The 23,632-nt window shown below is 34.4% G+C and overlaps 1 protein-coding gene, 2 long non-coding RNA genes and 1 pseudogene across 4 annotated transcripts; 3 read left to right on the top strand and 1 right to left on the bottom strand.

Moving 5' to 3' along the window:
• Window positions 1-1,087: 1,087 nt before the first annotated feature.
• On the top strand, window positions 1,088-1,623 carry LOC143569448 (uncharacterized). The gene is made up of 3 exons (XR_013141743.1): window positions 1,088-1,115; window positions 1,178-1,324; window positions 1,490-1,623. It is a non-coding gene; the product is annotated as an uncharacterized LOC143569448 (long non-coding RNA).
• A 1,483-nt stretch (window positions 1,624-3,106) lies between these two features.
• On the top strand, window positions 3,107-9,228 carry LOC143569447 (uncharacterized). Its single transcript, XR_013141742.1, has 3 exons — window positions 3,107-3,236; window positions 5,189-5,219; window positions 8,937-9,228. It is a non-coding gene; the product is annotated as an uncharacterized LOC143569447 (long non-coding RNA).
• Window positions 9,229-14,226: 4,998 nt separating this feature from the next.
• LOC143569446 (GTP-binding protein ERG-like) lies at window positions 14,227-17,667 on the top strand (annotated as a pseudogene). The gene is made up of 8 exons (XR_013141741.1): window positions 14,227-14,758; window positions 15,453-15,542; window positions 15,667-15,812; window positions 15,973-16,131; window positions 16,248-16,311; window positions 16,450-16,557; window positions 17,074-17,213; window positions 17,417-17,667. The product of XR_013141741.1 is annotated as a GTP-binding protein ERG-like (transcript).
• A 764-nt stretch (window positions 17,668-18,431) lies between these two features.
• Window positions 18,432-22,471, bottom strand: LOC143569445 (protein disulfide-isomerase-like). Its single transcript, XM_077055354.1, has 10 exons — window positions 22,226-22,471; window positions 21,437-21,467; window positions 21,049-21,336; window positions 20,553-20,741; window positions 20,321-20,446; window positions 20,114-20,251; window positions 19,910-20,026; window positions 19,712-19,829; window positions 18,701-18,813; window positions 18,432-18,620 (listed from the first exon to the last, which is right to left on the bottom strand). The coding sequence occupies exons 1-10, from the start codon at window positions 22,384-22,386 to the stop codon at window positions 18,432-18,434; spliced, it is 1,470 nt and encodes a 489-aa protein (XP_076911469.1). The 5' UTR covers window positions 22,387-22,471.
• Between the last annotated feature and the right edge of the window lie 1,161 nt (window positions 22,472-23,632).

Genomic DNA, 23,632 nt, shown 5'->3' with positions numbered 1-23,632 from the left:
AAATACAAAATTAATTTATTAACTAAATTGAGATATATAAGCCTCGTCATATAATAGACCACACCAATGCTACAAAATAAGAAAACTACTAGATGTAATATGCAATAAATCACTAAAGAACGGATAAACAAACATAAAACGAGTACCGAGTAATAAGTTGACGCCGCCGCCGCATCGCGCGGGCTTTTTGCTAGTATATTAAAAACCATTTTTGGTTTCACTCACAATTCTAACTATTCATCAATGTCCAAAGTATGATGCCTATGGTACAAGCTCATTATTGCATCGTAATCCTGTATCATCACACGCGTTTGTTTCACTGCATTCGTGTTCTTTTTTGGCTTCACTTTGGTGACGGTGACACTTAATCGATCTTCTCACACTCCTCCCCCGACATATCTGTTTGATTTTATGTTTAATTAGGCCCCTCTATAGTTAGTCCTATTGATAATAGTTCAAGTTACCAAAATATGAGTTTTCATTGTGTATTCACATCACTAAGAGACCGGCTTTAGATCGTCAGAATAATGAATTTTGTTTAGATCGAAACTGAATTCATACCTAACCTATCTGAATCTACAACTATATTGATCAGGTTTATATTAGCATTGTTGAATATTAGGATCTCTGTTGCACAACTAATATTTTTTAATTATTTACAAACTAATGATGTCATATCTTTTGCTACAGCTAATGTTATCAGGAACAAAATAAGATAAGCATGACAATGGAATAGATCTCATTTCACTAATTTCAAAGGTACATAGTAAGTTATGAGTTTAGCCAGAATATTACACACTCACACACAAAATTAAAATATATATATATATATATTGTAGTTCATAGCCTAAATCGTTTGGGTCAAACTGGGTCATTTAAAAAAATCATCAATTGGTTAGTGTGAAAACAAGTTCGGGTCACGTATAAAACGTGTTCAGGTTAATACGGGTTCCGAGTAAAAAATGAGTTCATGTTATTTAATAAAAAACATCAAATTGGTTCGTGCGAAAACGGTTTCGAGTCACATATAAAAACATGTTCATGTTGATATGGCTTCCGAGTAAAATGAGTTCAAGGCAATACATTTGAAATTTGAAGCCATGAACTTCAAAGAGGTTAGTGCATATGTCAAAAGCATAGTGGGGCTACATTTGAAATATAATATGTTGTGTATCAGGCTACACCTTTTATTATTGGACCTGCATCAATGGCTGGTAAACATGGAATTCAGGCCTGGAAATATTTCAAGGCTAGAACCCCAAGGCCCGTAAGTAAGTAAGTAAATGGGAAGGACCGAAGAACTTATGTTTTTGATCGACTAAAGGTTAGACCTGTTGCATTAAGCATGTTATTAGGGAATTTGGCTTCTGCCCTACTTGCAGCAACACTATCATAAAGTAGCTGAAGGAATCTACAGCTTCGTTTTTGATATTTACACACAAAGTTTTTAAAAACTTTTATAAATGTGAAATTTGTTTCTGTGATGCAGGAAACCACTTTCTTTGGAAGCAGATAACCTGCTATCCCTTTGACTTGAACAGATTACACCCGCTAACCAACATGCCGCCGCCCGTTTTTTGACCTGTCACCCAATCCAACAATAGAAATAGAGAAACATTTATGCTGTGTTTAACGCGCATTTACTTTGATATAAATTTGTTAACGAGTATTTTGAATCTAAACCAAATCATATTTCTCTGCAACGCGTGGGGGGTGTACACGTGCAACTGTAAGTGCGCTGCAACGCGAACGAGTTTACGTGGTTTATCACCCTGCAATGCATATGTTTATTTAATTAATTTTACACCGGATAAGATGAAGTTTGCATGCACAGGTTTACGCATGCAAGTGCAAGCACGCTGCAACGTGAACGGTTTACGTGGTTTATCGCCCTGCAACGCGGGCGGGCATTTTACTAGTTAAATGTTAAATTGCGTCTTCTTCCTACACTGCAACTTCCAAAAACTCAATATCTCGCCGGAAATTTACTCTAAACCGCCACTCGCTGCCGCCGGAAACCTCTCTTCACCCTTTTTCTTTACACTTTAATTCTTTTTAGCGGAAAATCAAGAGGGTCAACTATCTAAAATTTTTCTGGCTGAACACTCTGGTAACCTTGGAATTTGTCCGGCCGGAGGGTCAGCTGACCCTCTGATCCTCCCATACTGTCACCAAAGAAATATAAACACTCAAGAGCATAACGAAAACCTAAGAACAAAGCAGATTCGGTTAAACTACAGTTAATCAACTGTAAGGCAACATGAAAAGTTATTCAATTCAACTTCAAAATATCAACTAAAATATGTGTGCACACGCCCATTGGGCATAAAAGACATAAAATGTGATGGACGTTAAGTTGAGTTTTAACATCTCTTAAAAATGAAGTTGATGTATAACGTGTTGTAAACTAAACCAAAAGGGTCCTGCTAATAAGATACCCTGCTCAAATATTCATACACCCTCCATACGACTCGTATAGCTTATACGAGTCGTATAGGTATCCGTACATTAACAAAACCCATCTTTTTGAAAAAGGTGTTTGACCAAATTATTATACGAGTCGTTTGGCTTATACGAGACATTGCTGGTATCCATACGAGTAGTATAGCCTATACTACTCGTATGATCCTCATACACCCTCTTTACGACTAGTATAGCCTATACGAGTCGTTTTGGATCACCACACACCCTTATCAGACCGTACATAGCAGCTTTTCATATGTGTACACAGCTTTTTAGATAATGTTTGACTAGACTTAAGACTTATACGAGTAGTATAGTCTATATGACTTGTTAGTTCAGTGTACCATGTCTAGGAAGACCTGTGAATGACTAGTTTTATACAAGTAGTATAGTTTATACGACTCATACAGGCAGGGTAATTATTTGACACGATATAATATTCGGTAAATTATTTGACACGAAACAAGATTCCACTGTTAATTATATGACACGACATAATATTCTAACCAATTAAATATATATATATAGCTTATATAGTTTCACTGCATAGTATTCTAACATATCAAAAAATTTAGTAATAAAAAAATGAGTTAAATATGTCATTTTCTGATGATGACAATCAAGACGATTGTGTTGGTGAAACTTCCGACAATGTCTCACCATATTCAACCAACGAGGTATAAAATAATTTTATAAATTATGTTTCTATTATTTTATATTTGACGATATTGTTTTTAACAGAATGTTAAATTTGTTTTCAGTTGTTTTCGTCTGTCGACGAACTTAAGGACTGGGCGAAAAACAATAGGTCGTGAAGTTGATGTTTTCGTAGTAACCCAACGGTCGAAGACAAACGCTGGTGGAGAGGTCGTTAAAGTTTGGCTAAAGTGTGATCATAACGGGTCATACAATTGTACAACGACAGTTAGGCGTTCTGGTACAATTAAAACCGGTTGCAATTTTAGCTTAATTGGCAACTATTTGCGACAATACAATGGTTGGAGGTTGCGGGTGGTTGATGATACACACAACCATGAACTCGTTCAACATTTCGAGGGTCACGTGTAACACCCTTGGCAAACACAACATCGTCCCACTCTTAGGCTATCCCACATCGGCCGTGGAAAAGAGAGATCACTGGTTCATAAGTAATGTCCTGCCTCTTCAATCACCAACGCGTTTTGGGCAACCAAAAACAAATCCGTGAGCTCTTCGTGGGCAGAGCGGACAATATTGGTGGTGCGAGGGGCCGGATGTTACAGTTGGTATCAAAGCCACTCTTGTGCCGTTTGGGATGTTGGGACACGCCTCATCGAGGACGATGAGTCCAAAGGGGGGTTTTCTGTAACACCCTTGGCAAACACAACATCGTCCCACTCTTAGGCTATCCCACATCGCCCGTGGAAAAGAGAGATCACTGGTTCATAAGTAATGTCCTGCCTCTTCAATCACCAACGCGTTTTGGGCAATCGAAAACAAATCCGTGAGCTCTTCGTGGGCAGAGCGAACAATATTGGTGGTGCGAGGGGCCGGATGTTACATCACGCGTACGCAGGCAGACTTACTCCTGTTCAAAAGGTTATGGTACATGATATGTATCGAAACCGAGCGCCACCACGTGACATTCTATGTAATTTAAAGTCTAAGGATGAAAGAAATGTGACATGCATCAAAACCGTGTACAATGAAGGGCAAAAGATCCGTAAAGAGGACCGCCGAGGAAGAAGCCCGATGGAGGTTCTTTTTAATTTGTTGCAAGACACGACTTATATACACAACCATCGCACAAATCCTTCCACAAATGCCCTGGAGGACTTATTCTTCGTTCAATCAACGTCGTATATGATATATCGTGCATTCCCGCATGTGTTGGTGATAGACACAACATACAATACAAACGTATACAAGATGTCGTTTGTATAAATCGTTGGTGTAACTTCAACTAGCAAGACCTTTCATATAGCAATGGCAGTTATATCTAATGAAAAGGAGGATAATTTCACGTGGGTGCTAACGATGCTGAAGACGACGTTAGACAACTGCATGATGCCACGTGTGATATTAACAGATTGTGATCTTGCCCTGATGAATGCATGCGAGACTGTCTTCCCGAATGCTGCCAAACTACTATGTAGATGGCACATCAATGAGAACGTAAAAAAGCATTGTAGGCAAAGCTTCGCTACCGTTGAAGAATACGAACAGTTTCTTGGTCTATGGAACTGGTTGGTTAAGTCTAGCACTCTCTCTGAATACGAGTCAAGATACCAGCGCTTTATGATACCTTGATTGCCAGCCACAAAAGCAATTTATCTAGTTCTCATATTAAGTGTTTGTTCTAACTTGATTCAAGTGTTGTTTATTATTTGTCATATTTATTGATTTTTTTTCGGGAGTACTTGATTATGTTAGCACCAACCGGCTCGATAGGTATAAAGAAAAGTTTGTGTCTATGTGGATAGACCAAAATCTAAATTTTGGTAATACTACAACGAATCGAGTTGAGAGCGCACACTATCTTCTAAAAAAACACATGGTGACCCGGAACTCTACGCTTGATAAACTTGTGGGTATTATCGATCGAATCATGGTGAGCCAGCTAACAGCCATAAAAGCAACCTTTGAAGAGAGTCGTAAGAAGAAAATGAATCACCACAACATACCACTTTTCAGCGAGTTACGCCGTCATGTTTCATGTAAAGCTCTAGATATATTATGGGACGAGCTTAATCGGGTCAACAAGTTGATGGAGTCTGGTAAAGCGTGCGGGTGTCATGTTCGCACAAGTTGTGGTATGCCATGTGCATGTATGATTTCAAAGTATTTGACTTCAGATCATACCATTCCTTTGGATTCGATAGATATATATTGGAGGAAGTTGGATTTCTATCCGTTATTTGTTGACGAGGATGAAGGTCTTGACTCTAAAGCTAACGAGCTGGTAGAAGAATTTGTACAACAATTTAAAAGAGTCAAAGGGCGGAAAAAAAAGTATGTTGTCAAAGTTTCTTTCACTGGTAATGCTAGCCTCATCAACCAGTCAACAACCAGAAGTCCAGAAACATAACCGTGGGCGTCCACCGACAAAGTCTAAGGAAAATAGCAAACATGAGCCCCCCCTTCAAACGCAGTAATTCTACATCATTAAGCGTTGATGAAATCATGCCCAACCAGGCAGACCCTTCAAGACACAGTTCCTTTGTCGGTGTCGAAAACAACGCTAGACACAATTCTTATTTGGGTAGCTAGGAAAATGCAAGACACAGTTCTTATATGGGTAGCCAGGACAATGAGAGACATAGTTATGTGCCGGTTTCTCAGGTGAGACGTTACCATCACAAGTATTTAGAGCAAGTTCACTACATTCTTCAACCGTATGTTTCACATATACAAGATGTTGCTCCTGATGGAAATTGTGGATTTCGGTCTACGGCTATTGCTCTAGGTCGTCCTGAAGATGACTGGATCCATATACGAAATGAACTCATACAAGAGATGACGAGTAATTGGAATGTGTACATCCATGTATTCGGTGACGTTCGTTGTAATAGAGTATTTAATACCCTGCATTGGTCAATCTATGGAATGGCTCCACAAGAACGCTGGATGGAAATGTCGTCAACAGCTTTTTTGATCGCTAATAGGTATGGGGTGATCGTTCACGCATTGTCAACAGATGAACGTAACAATTCTACATTTTTTCCATTGTTACATCGTCCTAAAGAAATCCTAGATCATGCTGCCATTGCCATTCTAAATGTCGACAACTGTCATTTTGTGGTTGTTAAGTTTGAAGGGATATACCCGATGCCGACAATTAATTCTTATTGGAAACATTACAGGCATGAAATGGTAAGAGATTGGGAAGACTTATATCGGCTGCGCGTAAAAATGTTTACAGATCTGCAAACACAACGTCAAACTGATTATGAAGACTTAGGATGATGTATGTTATGTATGTTGTATTTTGATAGTGTGGTCTATCAACTTTTTCAGTATGTTGTATTTTAATTTGATTGGGAAATTTTATGTCAAATATAAACTTTAAATATAAAAAATCTACAATGACAACGACATTGAAAATTAGATTGCAAACCATTATATCAAAATGGTTAAAATTGGTTAGAAAACCGTTACATCATACATAAAACCCATTACATGTAAACATAACCGCGCCACTAACTCAAATTTTAATACATAACAATGGCAATTATAAGCACTATGAAGAAACTCCAGCTCATAATCAGTTGATGCTTCAATTTCTTTTTTTCTGCAATACTGATTTGGAGTTCCATAACCAACTCTTTATTTGCAATCTCCAATTCGTTTTTCTTCTTTAACAACCCAGGAATTATGTTGGTTGATCTTGAACACATCTTTGGATCAAACCAGCCAATCTATTGACATTTTGATCCCTGTTATACCATTGAAGTGATTTATGTTGCGAAAAAGAAGTAATTTACAAAAAAAAAAAAAAACTTACCTCATCTGGACAACCATAGAACCTACGCCCGGGATTTTTTGGCGTCCATGATGTTCTTAAAACTGCTGGTTTACCACAATAACAAAAGACGTTGTTGGGGTGAGGAGTAAACCGACTCATCGACAAGGAAGACGACATAGTGCTACAGTACCAATATAGGTATGAGTTTGGGGTGGGAGGTTGGGGTTTTTAATTGGTGAAGATATGAGTTTTATAGATGGGAGATTGGTGTTTATTAGTCTTTTATTTTTTAAAACATAAGAATTAAAAAAGGATTTTATAAATAAATAACAATTAAAAAAGGATTTTTTAAATGAATAACAATTATTTTTTGTAACCACATTCATATCCGTATGTACTTGGCTTATTTTTCCAAAAAGTTTATTGGTTTTTTTTTAAATTAAAAAAAAGATATCACAAACTAATTAATTTCTTCACACTGTTCAAAAGAAATTAATTGCTTTCACCACTTATACTTTCCTAATCTTTTTATTTTCCAAAAACCAGGGTTCTCAATTCACCACCAACGTTCCTTAATCGGCGGCTCATTGTTGTAGACTAAGGTAAACATTTTTTGTTCTTTATTTCTTGTAAACATATATTAATCACCACTGATGCATCCTTGTTCCTTAATTTTGTACCATTCTCGATCTGTTCCTATTTTTTTGATATTTGCTTCATATAAAAAAAATGGTGAAGTATGACAAAAAGTTGAGATGATTTAAGTAATTGAGTGTGTGCCTCAGCTTTATTTTGTCAAAAAAATTATTAAAATTAAACTTTTGGTTTTGAGAAAAAAAACAGAGAAAAAGGAAGAAATGAATGCTTAAGGCCAAACTAGTTATGATGTGGGGTATGTGTGCATATCTTCATATTATGATTTCTCTGTTTTTTTGTCTATTAGTTAGGTTTTTGTATGTGTAATTATAGATTTAAAATAATATAGTTAAATATGATAGCATAATATAAATTGAAGATTAATATTACAAGTAACAAAGTCAAGTGACACAACTTACAACTAATTTTGGATAACATAAAATAAATAGAGGTACAATATGATGCCAATACAACAAACTCTAAACAAGGTCGGGTTCCACGCGCCACTTATATAATTCATGAGCCATCTGACGTCGGTAGTTAACACATACCTCATCAACGTCATTTTCAATCACTTAACCAACATTTCCATCATCATACAAACCAGAATCCCTGAATTAGAAGTGTTACCCTTGTCTTGAGGCACGTTAACTTCACTTAAACCGATAACCATTTCTTTTTTCTCGTATAAATTATCCGAGTTTCTCCAGTAGCGTATACGATCAAGAAACCATGGGAAAAACAATGATAACATTTCCATTTTAGCGCTTTGAAGTTTTTCATTTTTTCACCTTTTATCTGTCCAGTATTGGGTAATTTCCATCGTTCGCATATCTATACGGACGAGTAACCAATCACCACCAGAATGAAACGAAAACGGAATATACACTTGGTCAACCTCCCAAAATCGTGGATATGGGTCTTTTGTTCCGACTAGCTCTATGGCAACTATGGAGTCTTCGTTATTCATTTCGTCATAAAAACACGGGGGCAACACCTTCCAATGGAGTCTTAAATCTGGATTAGTTCTTAATTTTGCGTATCGAACAATCATCAATCTTGTTGTCCACGCTTCGATGTGCTACAAACATATTTATCAAAAATATTAGTTAGTCATTTAATGAAACATACATATAAAAGTATATACAACTTTATATAAAGTATATAAAACTTTAGAATTTTACCGTTTCAGAAAGGGAACCATTGGACTCGTACTCTAACAAAGCACCCCGGAAACTTCGATTGAGTTTTTTCATGGGTAAAAACTTTGTATAGCAAAATGGGGCGTCTTCGTTAATATAAAACTCAACTACATCTCTTGATCAACTTTTTTCGTTGGATTCGAAACTGCAAAATTATTTTTTTTCATGGGGGTATTCGGGAACATGTGAAGAGGATGCCGAAGTAATTGTACGAGGCCTTGTTAAACGTCTCCAAACATCATCAGTCCATCTTGCTGATTTGGAAACTGGTTGTGAGGAAAAAAAATCTTCAATTTCTTCTTTGTCTCTGCGGTGCGCCATTTGGAAGAAAATTAAGGGTTTGAAAGATGGAGTAAATATGAAGTATGTATTTATAGTTGAAAGTGGGTCATGTATCGTTTGAAACAAGATGTATTTATCTCGTATAGTTCGTGTAACTCGTATGGGACATGGTTATATAGGTTGTCTCAAAAAATGTGTCATGGCAGAAAGTATTGTGTTGTCATGTCATATAAAAATTCAAATAATCTCGTAATGCATAATGTTTTATAAACTAAACCAAAACTTTACAAATACATTCATTCATGGTATGTGAAACATTGGGGTTAATGAGAATATGATATTAAAAAAAAAGTTGAAAGCGATCAATGAACACAATTTTCTAATAATAAAAGTAGTTTTACAAAAATTGAACTTGCACAAATTAAATATGTTTTTACTATTTCTGAAACCTATTAACCTTTGTAATATACAACAACGTATAATATACACACATTTAATAAAATGGATGTATAAAACTAAATGGTTGTAAGAATCTTTCATAAGATGTTGGTTTTTAACATGTGTTAAAAACTCATATTCAGATTTTGATACAATATTTCATAAATCGGGTCTTGTCAAAAGTTCTCACCCAAATATTGGATGTAAGGTCGATTCACTATCACATGCTTGAACCGCACTTGGGCCATTTTTTTTCCATTTTAAACTTGTTCAAAATAGTTTTTAAGTATTCAAGTTCTTCGTAAGAAATATTTTTTTAACATAAATTTTATTTAAACGGCATTGTATGGAGGGGCCGGACGAACGCGTAAAGTTACACTATTGAGAAAAATAAGATGGGGGATCGAAGATGCAAGTTTACTGGTCGTTAGTAACAACAGAGGCGGACTTATAGCTAGGCTATGGGGGTCAGGCACACCCTATAAAAAGTTAGTGTTATACTAGTAGGTGTACCCGCGCGTTGCGGCGGGGCCCAATGAGATTCGATGGGTATGAGTTTGCTTTGCGGTGCGGGTGGCGATGCAACCGTTGGGGGGGGGGGGTACCCACGCTTTAGTCCATAGTCCAGGTGTGACATGTCATCTTTCACAAATCTATAATTGTAAACAAGAAACCATGCGTAATAAATATGTGGAGGTCGTTGTGAATGACCACGAAATGTTCATCTAAGGGTTTTGCTCAAAGTTCTGGGAAGGTTGTGCTACTGAATTTCTTAATATGAGTATCAAAAGCTAACAAAATAAGTCTGTGTGGATATGTGTGATTGACAATAAAACGATGAAGTGATAGATAGCGTGTCTATAAGTTCGCAACAAATAATAGTTTATTTTAGGTTGATCATGTATGCTAATGCGTCGGTCATATATTTTGAATGGGTAAGTTTGACTGTTTTTAGTCAACTGATCCAACTTTATATAATACAAATAATTATAAAGAAAATAGTCAAATTATCATAAATTATATATAATAAAAGTACTATTAATAACAGTTTTAACAACATACACTTAGCTTACAATAATAAACAATTATCTAAGTTTTAATCACTAATAAATATTATAAATCAATTGTAATGAAAGAAACAACAAAAAAAAAATTTATAAATATGGCCTGCTTTAATTAACATAGAAATAATGCACTCTCATATTGTTATTCTAAAATTTTTTAATACTCTTAATTATTTAATTGGTTCTGACCATCAAAAACAAGAATCCCGACTCGATATATGCACTGCAATATCAAATGAAAAGTGTACATCAGTTGAATATATATTACATATATTACACTTTTCATACATGTACATCAGTTGAATTATTTAATTAGTATGAACTATTTATAAAAACAAACTAGGCTCCTTGAATATATGCACATCAATTAGATAAGAATCCCGACTCGATTGTATTATCGTCTCAACTTGTGTCACTCATTTCGTCATCGTAGATAGTCGTATCGAACTAATGTACATGTATGAAAAGTGTAATATATCATACTGGAATTAATTTGTTGGTTTGGTTTTAATTCTGAACAGTTCGGTTTCGGTTTACAAAGATTGAAAATTGATAGTTACAATTTGGGTCACGCTTTGAACTAAAAACTTTCAAAAACCGGACCACGAACACCCCTAGTTGGATATATGCATGAGTCACATGATTTGACCATTTAGTAAAATCACAAGATTCAACCAATAATCATCAACAATAATTTCAAAATGTTAAGGTAACACTTAGTTATCATAAAAACAAAAAAAAGAACGTTTTAGCATAAAGAATAATATAACAATGAGACGCTAGGTACTGCCCAGCATGTGTTTCAATCATAGTTCTGGTCCAATTGCAGGCGAATGGTTTATAATTGAAGGCAAATGATTTCTACTCTTGAAGTGGAATGCCTTCAAAATGCGCACACACATAGTGTTGCTTGTTGTAACACTCCCATCACTTTTTGTTTCACCCTAATCTGAGTGGATTATATCTCGTAAACACGTCATAAACAAGACACTCAACCATCACACCAACCAGCAACATATGCTCTAATTTGTAAGCAAATATGTCGCCTAATTTCTAATAAAGCAAGTGGTCTAAAATCAGGAAATACTATTTAAAAAAAAAGCTTATCAAAAGTAATGCTATTTGAAAATAAAGTTTCTGCCTCCAAGAGACATGGCACACCATTCACAAGTCCTTCAAATAGAAAAAGAGCATACCAACAATAACAATACTTTCATTAATTCTTTAAAACACCTAAAAACAAACATTATTTATTGGAAATCATATTAGCTAATGACAGTAATTTTAATTTTTTTTTTTTTAAATGTTTAAGATTGCCTCCTACTATTTACAATAAACCGCCATTGCCAGGGATCGAACCCTGGACCTCTCACCCAAAGGCCTAAGCCTTACCATCCCACCAAAGTGGAGATGGCTAATGACAGTAATTGCACGACCACACTAAGCGCGTTCACATGCTATTGCCCATGCCCTAACCTTAGGTTTCCTCTTCACACGTCCAACTGCCAAACCTCTCTTAAATCATTGAGCCAGCTGCCCCAAAGCCTTTTCCCATAACATATTAAAATGAGCATTAAAAATTCAAAATTTATCATCGAAAGTTTAGAAAAAAAACCTTGTGAAGTAGATGCCGTTTGTCATCCCCAGGTATATCAGTTAACGTGCAGGTATACCAACGTTCATCGATTTTTTGGATGATTGTTGTCCATATTACTCATGGGCCCACTCAAATTAAAACGTCCAGGAGGCTCACCTAGCTGCAAAAAGATAGCATGCCCAGATCATTTTAATGGTAAATATGAATCATATATATTTACAAGGAGGATAGCTTCAATTTTATTTGTCTCAATTCAAAGAACCTATATTAGATTCGTCTTCGGCCCAAATTTTTTTTTTGTGTTTCTCGGAGCCTGGCCTGTCAAAGACCAATATCACATTTTCAAATTTTCAAAACCAACTTATAAAAAAGATTCATAAAGTAGTTTTTAAGCGGACAATGTTAAATATTTATTCACTAATAAATGTTTGTCAATTTGGTTACAACTCTTTAAATATTTTCTTCTATATGAAAATCAATCAACTTATTCACAATAGTATTAATTCAAATTTATTCTCAAAAACTCGATCAACTACGAACACTTGAATAAACCATTGTATACTTGGATCTTAAACATGCTAATGTGAAACACAAGATGATATTCCATTCCTCACACCTTGTCTCTCGGTTCTTGATCACCAGATGTCACAAAAGGGGCCTCCCAAAATTTTGAGAATGAACATACAAAAAATGGTTGAAAATTTACTATTATTTTAACCCACCAACATCAAGGATAATAATCATATCAATCCCAAAAATCATAGCTAGTTAAAGATGGAGAAATTCTCTTCATAAGTTATGCATTTCATATATCTGTATTTATTGTAATTCAAAAGTTTGGCTCATGTATCTTCTATTTATAACCACTGTAACATCATATTCAAAGTGTGGTTTATAATATATTCAAAGTTTAATACTATGGAGCCTCTCTGCCTCCTGGAGGACTATTTATCCGCGTGGGAATGATACACACGAGTGGAAGGGTAATACACATAATCAAATCACATGCATTTATGCATGTAGTAATGGCCATAAAATGTGATATTCGAGTAAAAGATTGATACATGATTTTCATGTGGTGTATAGACTTGTTTTTGTGTGACGTAGTTTAAAGAAAAAAAGACCATCTACAATGCAAAATAATAGATGCATGATACATCACCATATCTACTCATTCTCGTTTCTCCCACCAGCCACCAAGTCTCTCACTTATTTGTATGTGTCCTTACCTCTCAGTCACATATCACAGATGCATGCAATTAGACAATTATTTCTTTTACCCTCTCTCCCATATCTATCTCCTCTTAACTCAAGTGCAATGCATTAGGTTAGTTTTAACAAACGAAAAAAATATACTCTCTCTCTATATATACGATACAACAACAACCATACCTAGTAAAATCCTACACATAATGAAGGTATTGGTAGTATCTAGAAGACTGAGATTTAGGCAAACCATACATCCACGCCAGGTCCCAAGGAATATAGATGTTGCTTATAATGAGACCTTTTGACTCTAAGAGAGACATGCATGCAAAGCATAATACAAAATATGTAGTGCTAGGTTGCTAATGATGGTTTAATAATTACATAACACTACTAACAGGGGATATCGTGAAAGTGTAAACTTGGAATGAGCTCGGTATCATACTGGTATCGACTCTGAATATCCCAAAAATTTGGTACCGGTATTGTTGGCAATAACTTAGTAAATACCGGTATCGATCCCGAATTTCTTGATTTTGATTTTCTTAAAATCTTAGTACCAATACCCGATATCATTTGCTCATTCCTAATGTAAACCTAGTAACAGATGCATCAAAGAGACATCATTGTAGGAAGACAATAACACAAAGTCCACTCCTTTCTTAAAAACGTATACCCTAACGGATCATGCCTAATCCGCTCATGTGTATTGATGCAATCAATCTTAAAACCTCATGCCTCTACAGAAAGAACCCTTCTTTCTCTTCCTCCAATTCATTTACACCTCTTTCTTTCTTTCTTTCATTGTATTCACCGATCTCTATATTAATGTTTAATTAATCGTCATATATCACATTCTCTTGATTAATCAATCAATCAATCACACACCTCACCATGAAAGCTTTAAGACTCCTTCAAACCCTTTCCAAAACCCCAACTCAACCCTTATTTCCTCCCAAGATTCTTCATCTCCTCCCAAACCCTGACCCAAAACCCACTACCCGAATCCGACGACCCACCCACCGCCGGATTCGGATTCGACAGCAGTCATTTCGAATTACCAGAGCCAGGGTTTAAAACCCAACCCGCCTGGGACCAAAAGTATCGAAGAAAGGTGGAGAAAACAATATTCAAAACAGAAGATAAAGAAGAAGAAGAATTGGTGAAAGATAATAATAATAATAATAATATTAATAAGAACAAGAAGATTAAGAGTAAGAGTGAGCGGATGATGGAGCAGGAGGAGAAGCGGCGTAGAAGTATGATCCTTTCCAAGGCGTTGCTTGAAGTTGCGGTGGCTGCTACTGATGAGGAGGATGATGAGGAAGACGAAGGTGAAGTGGTGAAGATGGAGGATCAGATGTCGTTATCCGTCGGGATTATTGGTGCTCCGAATGCTGGCAAATCTGCACTCACTAATTTCATGGTTTGGTTTCGTTTTGTTTCTTATGATGTGTTGCAAAAGTTAAGATTCGTAGACTGGTTTGAAACAGATTATTAGGATTAAGTGATTAACTTAAATTGACCAAATTGTTTTGAATATATGATTATATCGGTTTAGTTCCAAATGCCCTAGGTCATACTAGAAGAGAATGCAAGCACTTTTGACAAATAGTTTCTTAACTTTTTATTGATGTTCTATAATTGTATTGCTGATATTTGTTTAGGCAGAGGTGGGTATGAGCAAACGGGTACTGGTAGCGAATTGGTACGGTATTTTCCGAATTTGCTTTCAGTACCGGTACTACCGATACTGGTAAAAAACGAACATTTCGGTATTGGTACCGGTCGGTACCCGCTCATCCCTAGGTCGAACAGGTTAAAAGTCAATGACTATGTAATTTTAGTGCACAGATAATAGAACATTCCAAGTTGTTTTGTTCAAAAGATTTTGATTATTATTGAAGTGATATACTTCTTGTAATCATAGTTGATACCCTAATTATCCATATGTTTTTTGTTTTCTGACATTTTATCTATGCTTGTTGCGTATAACTGACACTCAAAGCACATAATATTTACATTTTCTTTAATTGTTTGCAAACAAATATCAACTTCTCTCGGTTCATTTTGGTGACTTTAGTTTATGTTTTGAATATTTTTTTATATATCTTTTTTAGGTTGGGACGAAGGTTGCTGCAGTTTCACGGAAAACCAACACAACTACACATGAAGTGTTAAGAGTGATGACTAAAGGAAAAACACAAATAGTATGCCCCTTTGCACACGGGTGTACCCGTGCATTACTGTGCATAAAGTTCTTTTCATAGAAGTAGTCAATAAAGACAACATATTTCAGTTATCCTTAACTTTAGAGTTTTGTTTTATGAGCAGTGTTTCTTAGACACCCCGGGGCTTATTATGAGAAGTAGTGGACTCCCAAAATCTGATGTTAAAGTTCGAGTTGAAAGTGCATGGAGTTCAATTGATCTTTATGACACACTCGTGGTTATATTTGATGTTCATAGACATCTTACCAGGTTTATGAATATGTATTTTTTTATCTTTCAATATTCTTATTTTGTGGGCTCTATCAGTATGATTTGTGATGAGTTGAAGATGTGATTATGGGGATAAATGTAAAATTATCTACCTACCCCTAGCTCCATATAACTGATTCTCTCTTATATATGTATTTAGGCCTGATAAAAGATTGGTTGGACTTATTAAACAAATGGGTTCACAAGTAAACCCAAAGCAAAAACGCATATTATGCATGAATAAAGTCGATTTGGTAGAGAACAAGAAAGATTTGTTGAAAGTTGCAGATCAGTTTAAAGATCTTCCTGGATATGAAAAGTAATTTACGTGCATTCTTCTTTGTTTTATTTTTTAATGATTATTTTTTCATTCTGGTTTTTATTAACTTAAAAAGTTAATAATTCTGTTTTTTTTCCTTCTTCTGTTTCCGTTAGGTATTTCATTTCTGGATTAAAGGGTTCTGGAGTCAAAGATCTTACAGATTATTTGATGGAACAGGCATGCATTTTTTTTTTACTTTATATTTTAACGTACTACTTTTGAACTCATTTGATATCATATTTTTTTTGCTACTTTTGAAATCTGAACATTCTGTGTTATTTTTATCTGGATTATAACTGTGTTTTAATTGTTTAGGCAGTTAAAAGACCATGGGATGAAGATCCTCTCATCATGACCGAAGATGTTATGAAGAACATATCATTAGAAGTTGTTAGGGAAAAATTTCTAGACCATGTTCATCAGGTATTAACTGAGTTTTTTTCTTTATCCTATTTACTGCAACGTGTCGGCAATTTTATTCTAGTTTCATCTGGTTAAGATTAATTTTCCTGCTAACACAGTTTATTATGAACAACCTCTAGTTAACATTGGAACACTTTAAGAAGCTAAAATTACCTATAAGTTGGAGGTTGCAAATGTGACTCGTTTTGTTACGATTTAAATGAAACGGGCCATATGGGTTGAACAGGTCGAAATTTGCCTTGTATTTTCTAGTACATAATTTTGCTAAAATATTTAATAAAAAGTTGGATTTTTTTTATCCAAGTAATGTGATTTTTAATCATATTTAACCAAATTATAAACAAATAGAAAATTTGAACAAGAGGTGTCTTGGGTCAACCCAACGCTTTTTTGACTTTGACCCATTTGGTACGTTCTACCTATAATACTCTCGAAGGCTTGAATTTGAGTGATAAAGTTTTTATTTTTTTAGTCTTTTGATGTAGTTTAAATTTCATGAACTTGATTTTGTAACAGGAGATTCCATATGATGTTGAACATAGATTAATAGACTGGAAAGAATTGAGGGATGGTTCTATAAGGATTGAGCAACATTTAATCATCAACAAAGTTAGTCAACGCAAGATTATAGTTGGCAAGAATGGTTCTAAAATAGGGTATTGTTCTTTCAAGTCACAACTCACTTCTTTCTCACGGATTGTTTTTCTGATTTATATAATCTTTAATAATGTTCATAGGTATTGTTCATTGAAAGGTAGCCATAACATGTGAAATGTTCTCTTACTTTAGCGTAATAAATCAGCATTAACATATTTTATTTGTTTATATGAAATCTCATATAAGATTTAATTTGTTTCAGGCGAATAGGTGTTGAAGCCAATGAAGAACTGAGATCCATATTTAAACGACATGTTCATCTGATCCTTTTGGTCCGACTCAAATGATGGAATAATAAGTCACTTATTATTATACTTGTGTTCTTTCTACTTATAGATTTAAGAACAAAGCAGTGAGCTCCTGCTATTTTGGAGCTTGTATTAGGGGTTTAGATATTTTGCAGGATGAATGGTTTTGAAAACCGAGATTTGGATCTGAATGGAAGAATACTGCTGCATTTTTTTTCCTGTTCTTTCTAATTCCTTTGTATGTTCAATAGACATACCCGAAAGGTGTAGTTTTGTTGAATGTAATCTATCGGTTGTATAGTTAATAGATTCAATACCGTGTTTTAGTGAGCCTGTAGGCTTCACTTGGCGTGTCTTCTTTTATATTACATGACTTTATTTTTTACATTCACTCAAAACTTTACATAGTTTCATATTTGTTATAAAACTATGAGATGCAGCCATTTTCATATTCTTATCACACATATACTATTTCCTTACAGCTTGCATCTTATATGCCAAAAAAAAAAATAATGATGTTTTTAGGTAGATTAGTGGCATTTGTATGCTCTTTTCTTAAAACCATGTGTTATAGTTACCAAAAAAATCATGATATACATGGAAAGGACCACATAACAAAGTAATTGTTATTGTAAAACAAAGTAATGATAATTTAGCAAACAAAAGGTATCCATAGCTACTACTGCTACTCTATCCTCAAAACTACAAACCTCCAATCTTATTCAACTTGAGTGGATATTATATTAATCTTGGAAAGATATGACTGAAGGAAACCATCGCGTCTTTGCAGTATTAGTCGGCAGCTCTTGCTCACACGCGTTAAATGAATCTCCTCGAGTGATAAAAACAATATTCCTGCATCCATTACATGAAAACAACAGCTAATATTCAACATAAATGTTTACATATTTCCAAGATAACCATAATAATGCTGAATTTCAGACAAGACAATTTAATTTGTTACCTTAACTATAGTTCCTCTTTTCTTGAATCCTGTTGTGTTACATCATCCTTGTTCTTTTTAATAAATTCAATAATTTTATCTTTGGTTCTCTTGCCTCTGTACTGCAACAACTTTCCACTTGCTGACTTGAAGTACAATGTTGGGTAGCCCTTAATTTCAAACCCTTCATGCACAATATCATTTGCACTAGCATCCTATACAAAACAAGTAAAAAACAATTACAAAACACTACTAGTTTAAGGTTTTTGTAGGGAATTATAAAGTCATTAGTTACCATCTTAGCAATGACAACATTTGTGTCTTTTTCAAATGAAGCAGCCACTTTGTCTAGGATTGGAGACAACTTTTGGCAATGCCCGCACCACGGAGCATACATCTCCAACATAACTGTCAAAATTTCAATTTCTGGTTAGTGGTGGTTGTTACGTGTAGCATGATTGTAAATAAACCTTTCAATGTGTCAGACTACTAATGACCCGTGAACCAGATAAATGGGCCGTTATCCCATGACCTCGCTAATAAGCTTGTAAACGAACTGAACGTTTAGCAACTGTTTGACATGAAGTTCGTTTATTTAATAAACGACTGAACATGAATAAAAAGTTTTGTTCATGTAGTTAAATGAACAAGAACACATGTCTCGTTCTTTCATTTATGTTCGTGAAACTCCGTTTATGTTTGTTCATTTATATACACTCATGGTCATTCGCTTGCGTTCGGTTTGTTCGTTATATTATATATATCCATTTAAAATTTGTTGGCCTATTACAACTTATTACTTTTAACTAGTTTTCTCTCAGTTATGTTCGCTCACCTATCCTCAGTTTTGATTGCCCGTTTATACTGTTAACGAACGAACATTAATGTATCCGTTTATGTTAAATGAACGAACATGAACATGCTCTGCTCATACTTTTTTGGGTCGTTTGCACGCGTACCGACTAATTTAAATAGATGATTATGACCTCCCCCCCTTCCTCTTTTGTTTATTTAATTTTAATTTTTGTTATATAATTATAATTATTATAAAGCAAGGCAAACTTTTACAAGAATTATTATGTAGAACTTTTGTCTTTTAATACATGTTATAGATTAAAATAGATTTGAACATTATAAAAAATGTCATGTTATAAAATACATGGATTGACCTGAACATTAATACGAATAAACGGGTCGATTTATTGACCTGGATCAAGTTTTTTAAATGTGGGGCCCGTTTTCCGTAAAAGCAATGTTTGTGTATAACAATGAAATATAAATGATAATGAACTAATGTTTAACATACCATTTTTCCCCGACTTATAAACAATGTCATTAAAATTGTCAGCAACAACCACCTTAACCGGCTCATCATGAAACTCGGGTATAGGCTCAGATTTCACATATGGTGAAATTTTTCCATCCTGCATATTTATTCCACATTTTTAATAAACTTTATATTAAAAGTCGTTTTAACTTTTTTTCGTCAAGAAGTAAGTGACACCTTGTATTGTTTCAGCCATGATTCAATGTGGTCAGGCTCTAAGTTTGGTTTCACATACTTGTCTTTTTCATTGTTTATAACAATGACAGGAACATGATCTTCTTTAAGTCCAAAAAACTGTTGAGTTAAAACATTATTACAATCATGTGAAAGCATAATAATCGCGTGTTATTACAAATTTAAAGTGGTTTAAAAGATGCTGACCTCGAAAGCACCTTGACTAGCCTCAACGTCTCCCATAAGAAAACTTATTCCTTTTCCCTTGTGCTCATTAGCAATATCATGATATTTTGATTCAAATGCACCAAAAGGCTTGCTACTGAAGTTCAAAAATAACATCGCCTACAAATTCAACAATATCTTGTTATAAAAGTTAACATAAGTACAAATTTTATATAAAATCATGTGCACCTTTGCATTGGGAGTGTTAAAGAATTTGATGATAAAGGGGTGATTCTTTGGATCATTATCAAAGACAGTGACAGTAGGAGTGCTTGCTTCCTCAACAAACTTCTCTAATGCATCTAAGTTAAAATCCTGAAAATAATGTTAATTCTGTTTTCAAAAGAAGTTGACAATTACTAAACAGTTAAAAGAATTTTCATCAAATTCATGCCATGTCATGTAAAAGTGTAAAACGCACCTCAAAATCTACCACGAGTTCATCAAACGGTTTGAATAATCGGACAATAGGTCCCGATACAGAAGAATCACCTCGCGGTAAAAGTTTTGCATCTAATGTATGAGCAAAGTCATAATCAGATCTTAGTTTTTCAGCTAATGCTAAAAATGTGTCAAATTTATCTCCGGATAATTCAGGGAAAATTCCAACCTACAAAAAAATTTGAACACATTATATATGGTTGCAGCATAAATATAACATATTATTGGGTAACGAGTCAAAACATATCAGGCTGGGTTAGGTTGACCCAAAACACTTTTTTCGTTCAATTTTTAATAAATCATTAACCTTTTTTAAATAAAGCGATTTTAGGAAGTTATATGCGTTTAATATTTTGCACAAATTGAAGCCACTGACCGGTTTCCTTTTTAGCTTTTTTTTTCTTATTTACGTATTTGACTCGTTAGAGATAAAACATATCCAAAATGTAATGTACAAATCAGGCCCATATGCTTACAATAACGATCTTATCTCCATGAATAAGATCATTGGCATCTTGTGTAGATTTGATTTCCATAGAAGCGGGCCCGGCTTGTTTCTTCAAGTAAGCAACTATTCCTTGAGCTTCTCTTGGTCCTTTATAATCTTGAACAGTTTTCCCTCCATTTTTTATTATTTTAAGTGTTGGGAAACTCTTTATGCCATATATACTGGCCAAGTCTTTGTTCTTTTCATCATTTGCATCCACTTTTGCTAAAGTAATTGCAGGCTCGTTACTGCTTAATACTGAGGCGGCTTTTTCATACTGTAAAAAGTCATAAAATGATATATGTATCACAAGAAATAATATTGAATCGAGAAAAATATAAATTGTCTAGATGAATGTTATTGGGGATCACGAGTACCTCTGGAGCAAGTTCCTTGCAGTGACCGCACCTGATGAGACACGGGAAAGCGTTAATGGATAAAATAAGGCGTAGACTTAACATAACATAGCCATATGTCCCAACAAGACCTTTTTTGATGTCTTTAATGTTGTTTGTGTTAAGATTTTATTATGAATCTGTGACCACTTTTCCAAGTAAACACTTGTACAGTTATACAGAACCGATTTAAAATTGAGAAGTGTATAAACACTTGTACTAGTTGATTTAACGGTGATACATAAGGGGATTATATATGTACCCTATTTAATGCATACTTGTGTTCAGGTTGACATGTTTAACCCATTTAGGTGGTAAATCGGGTCGACCCTTCAATGCATCTAAAATCCGAGTGACAAAAAAATGACAATAAACATAAATATATGATAAGGTCAACCAGCCAAGCTTCTTACCACCACTAATTTATTACAACCCGCCACCCGTTTAACACTTTTAAAACTTGATTACAACCCACCCATCACCCATTTTATTTTGTTTAGATAAACAGGTCATGCATGTTCATGTTAGACGATTTTAAATGCGTCCAGGTTAGGGTTTATGTCTCTTAACACTATTAATACAAGATCATATTTTGTTTACCGAACAATTATGTATATATATTACATGATGTATAGAATTTGAATTCACAACCATCATCTTTAAATCACACATCTAAACACATAGATCAAAATGGCGCCATGCATAAATACTTTTTAGATTCATATGAAACTGAAATCACATAATAATCTAAAATGAATGAGGCTTAATTACCAAGGTGCATAAAAATCGACGACGAGAAAATAATGTTTGGTAAGAGTTTGGGTGAAATTGGATTGTTCAAGGGTGAGAACCAAGTCTTTGGTATCATTTGCCGCGATGTAAACAAGAGAGCAAAAGAAGAAGATGATGATCGGAATCCTTGACGGCGTCATGGCTGGAACTGATCAAAGTGAAAGAGAGATTGAATCGGGAGGTAATAAGACTGGTATTTATAACTAACTGTCTACTGGCTACTTAGTCATCCTAATTTGTTACGTGGCATGCCACTGCTGGTTTTCATATACTCTTTCAAGGTTGCATGGGTACGTACGTTGTTTGGGAAACAATATTATTAAAATACATGAGATGTTACATTTATTACAATTTTTTTTAAAGATCTTGCAATTGAAATACAAGTATGTTAATCAAACTCAATTAATTAGTTAAATACAAATTGCATAATATAATACACTCGCAGTTAATATTAGTTACTCGTATTTAGTTAAAATGTGAACTAATGTTAATTAACATATCAGTTTATACTCTGCATTTAACTAGGTTACTGACGAGGTTCGTATTCTAGGGAGATTCTAGCCAATATCCGGCCAAAGTGTGTATGTGTATATATAAAACTGATAATTACATGTAAATAAATTTACAATTATAATAAACAAAAATATCAGTTGAACCACAAACCCTCTAATTGGCCTAATATTTTGCAAGTGACAGTCTCATATTTTAACCTTTAATTCCTAACTATATTTATTAAATTAAATAAAGATTTAAAACATTCCATAACCAGCCTTATCAGTTATCCCTATTGACGCACCAAATATTATTGGATTTCAAATCGTCGTTCACACCAGATGCACCAAAACCCTATTGAAGGTTTAAATCGCCATTCAACATTTGTTTGCACCTAAAATCTGGATCTTCAAATCGGTATGTTTTCAAACCCTGGTATGATTATATTATTTTGCCAACCCTAAATCCCTATCCTTGAATCGTTATACAAATCCCTATTCAAATTTGTAATTTTCAATTGCATGCAAATCCTAATAATTTCCGTACCCCTAATCCCTATTCCAATCGGTTATCGATATTAATTATGATATTGTATTTTCCCCCAACTCACATTAGTGAACTGTATATTAACATAACTTACAAATTTCAAATTGGGTGAATTTTCTTGTGTTATTATCGATAACATATAATGTTATGGAAACATATTCGAAAAAGAAATCGGTTCAAGTTTTGTGTTTTTTTTTTCCGAATAAGTTGTTTGTGATTTGGTTTTGTTTGGTGTTTTGTTTTATACTTCGTTTGTGTTTTTGAATTATCTTCCTTTTGGTTATAAAAACTCATAATTGCAAGTTTTTATATTAAAGATTAATGTTATATTATATGGTCAATTTTATT

The sequence above is a fragment of the Bidens hawaiensis genome, unplaced genomic scaffold (assembly GCF_021521415.1).
Source record: "Bidens hawaiensis isolate Kalapana, Puna unplaced genomic scaffold, B.hawaiensis_p1.1 tig00024484_1, whole genome shotgun sequence".
In the NCBI taxonomy this organism is placed as follows: domain Eukaryota; kingdom Viridiplantae; phylum Streptophyta; class Magnoliopsida; order Asterales; family Asteraceae; genus Bidens; species Bidens hawaiensis.
The sequence above is the reverse complement of the archived record's forward strand: the minus strand, read 5'-3'. Positions and strand labels throughout refer to the sequence as shown.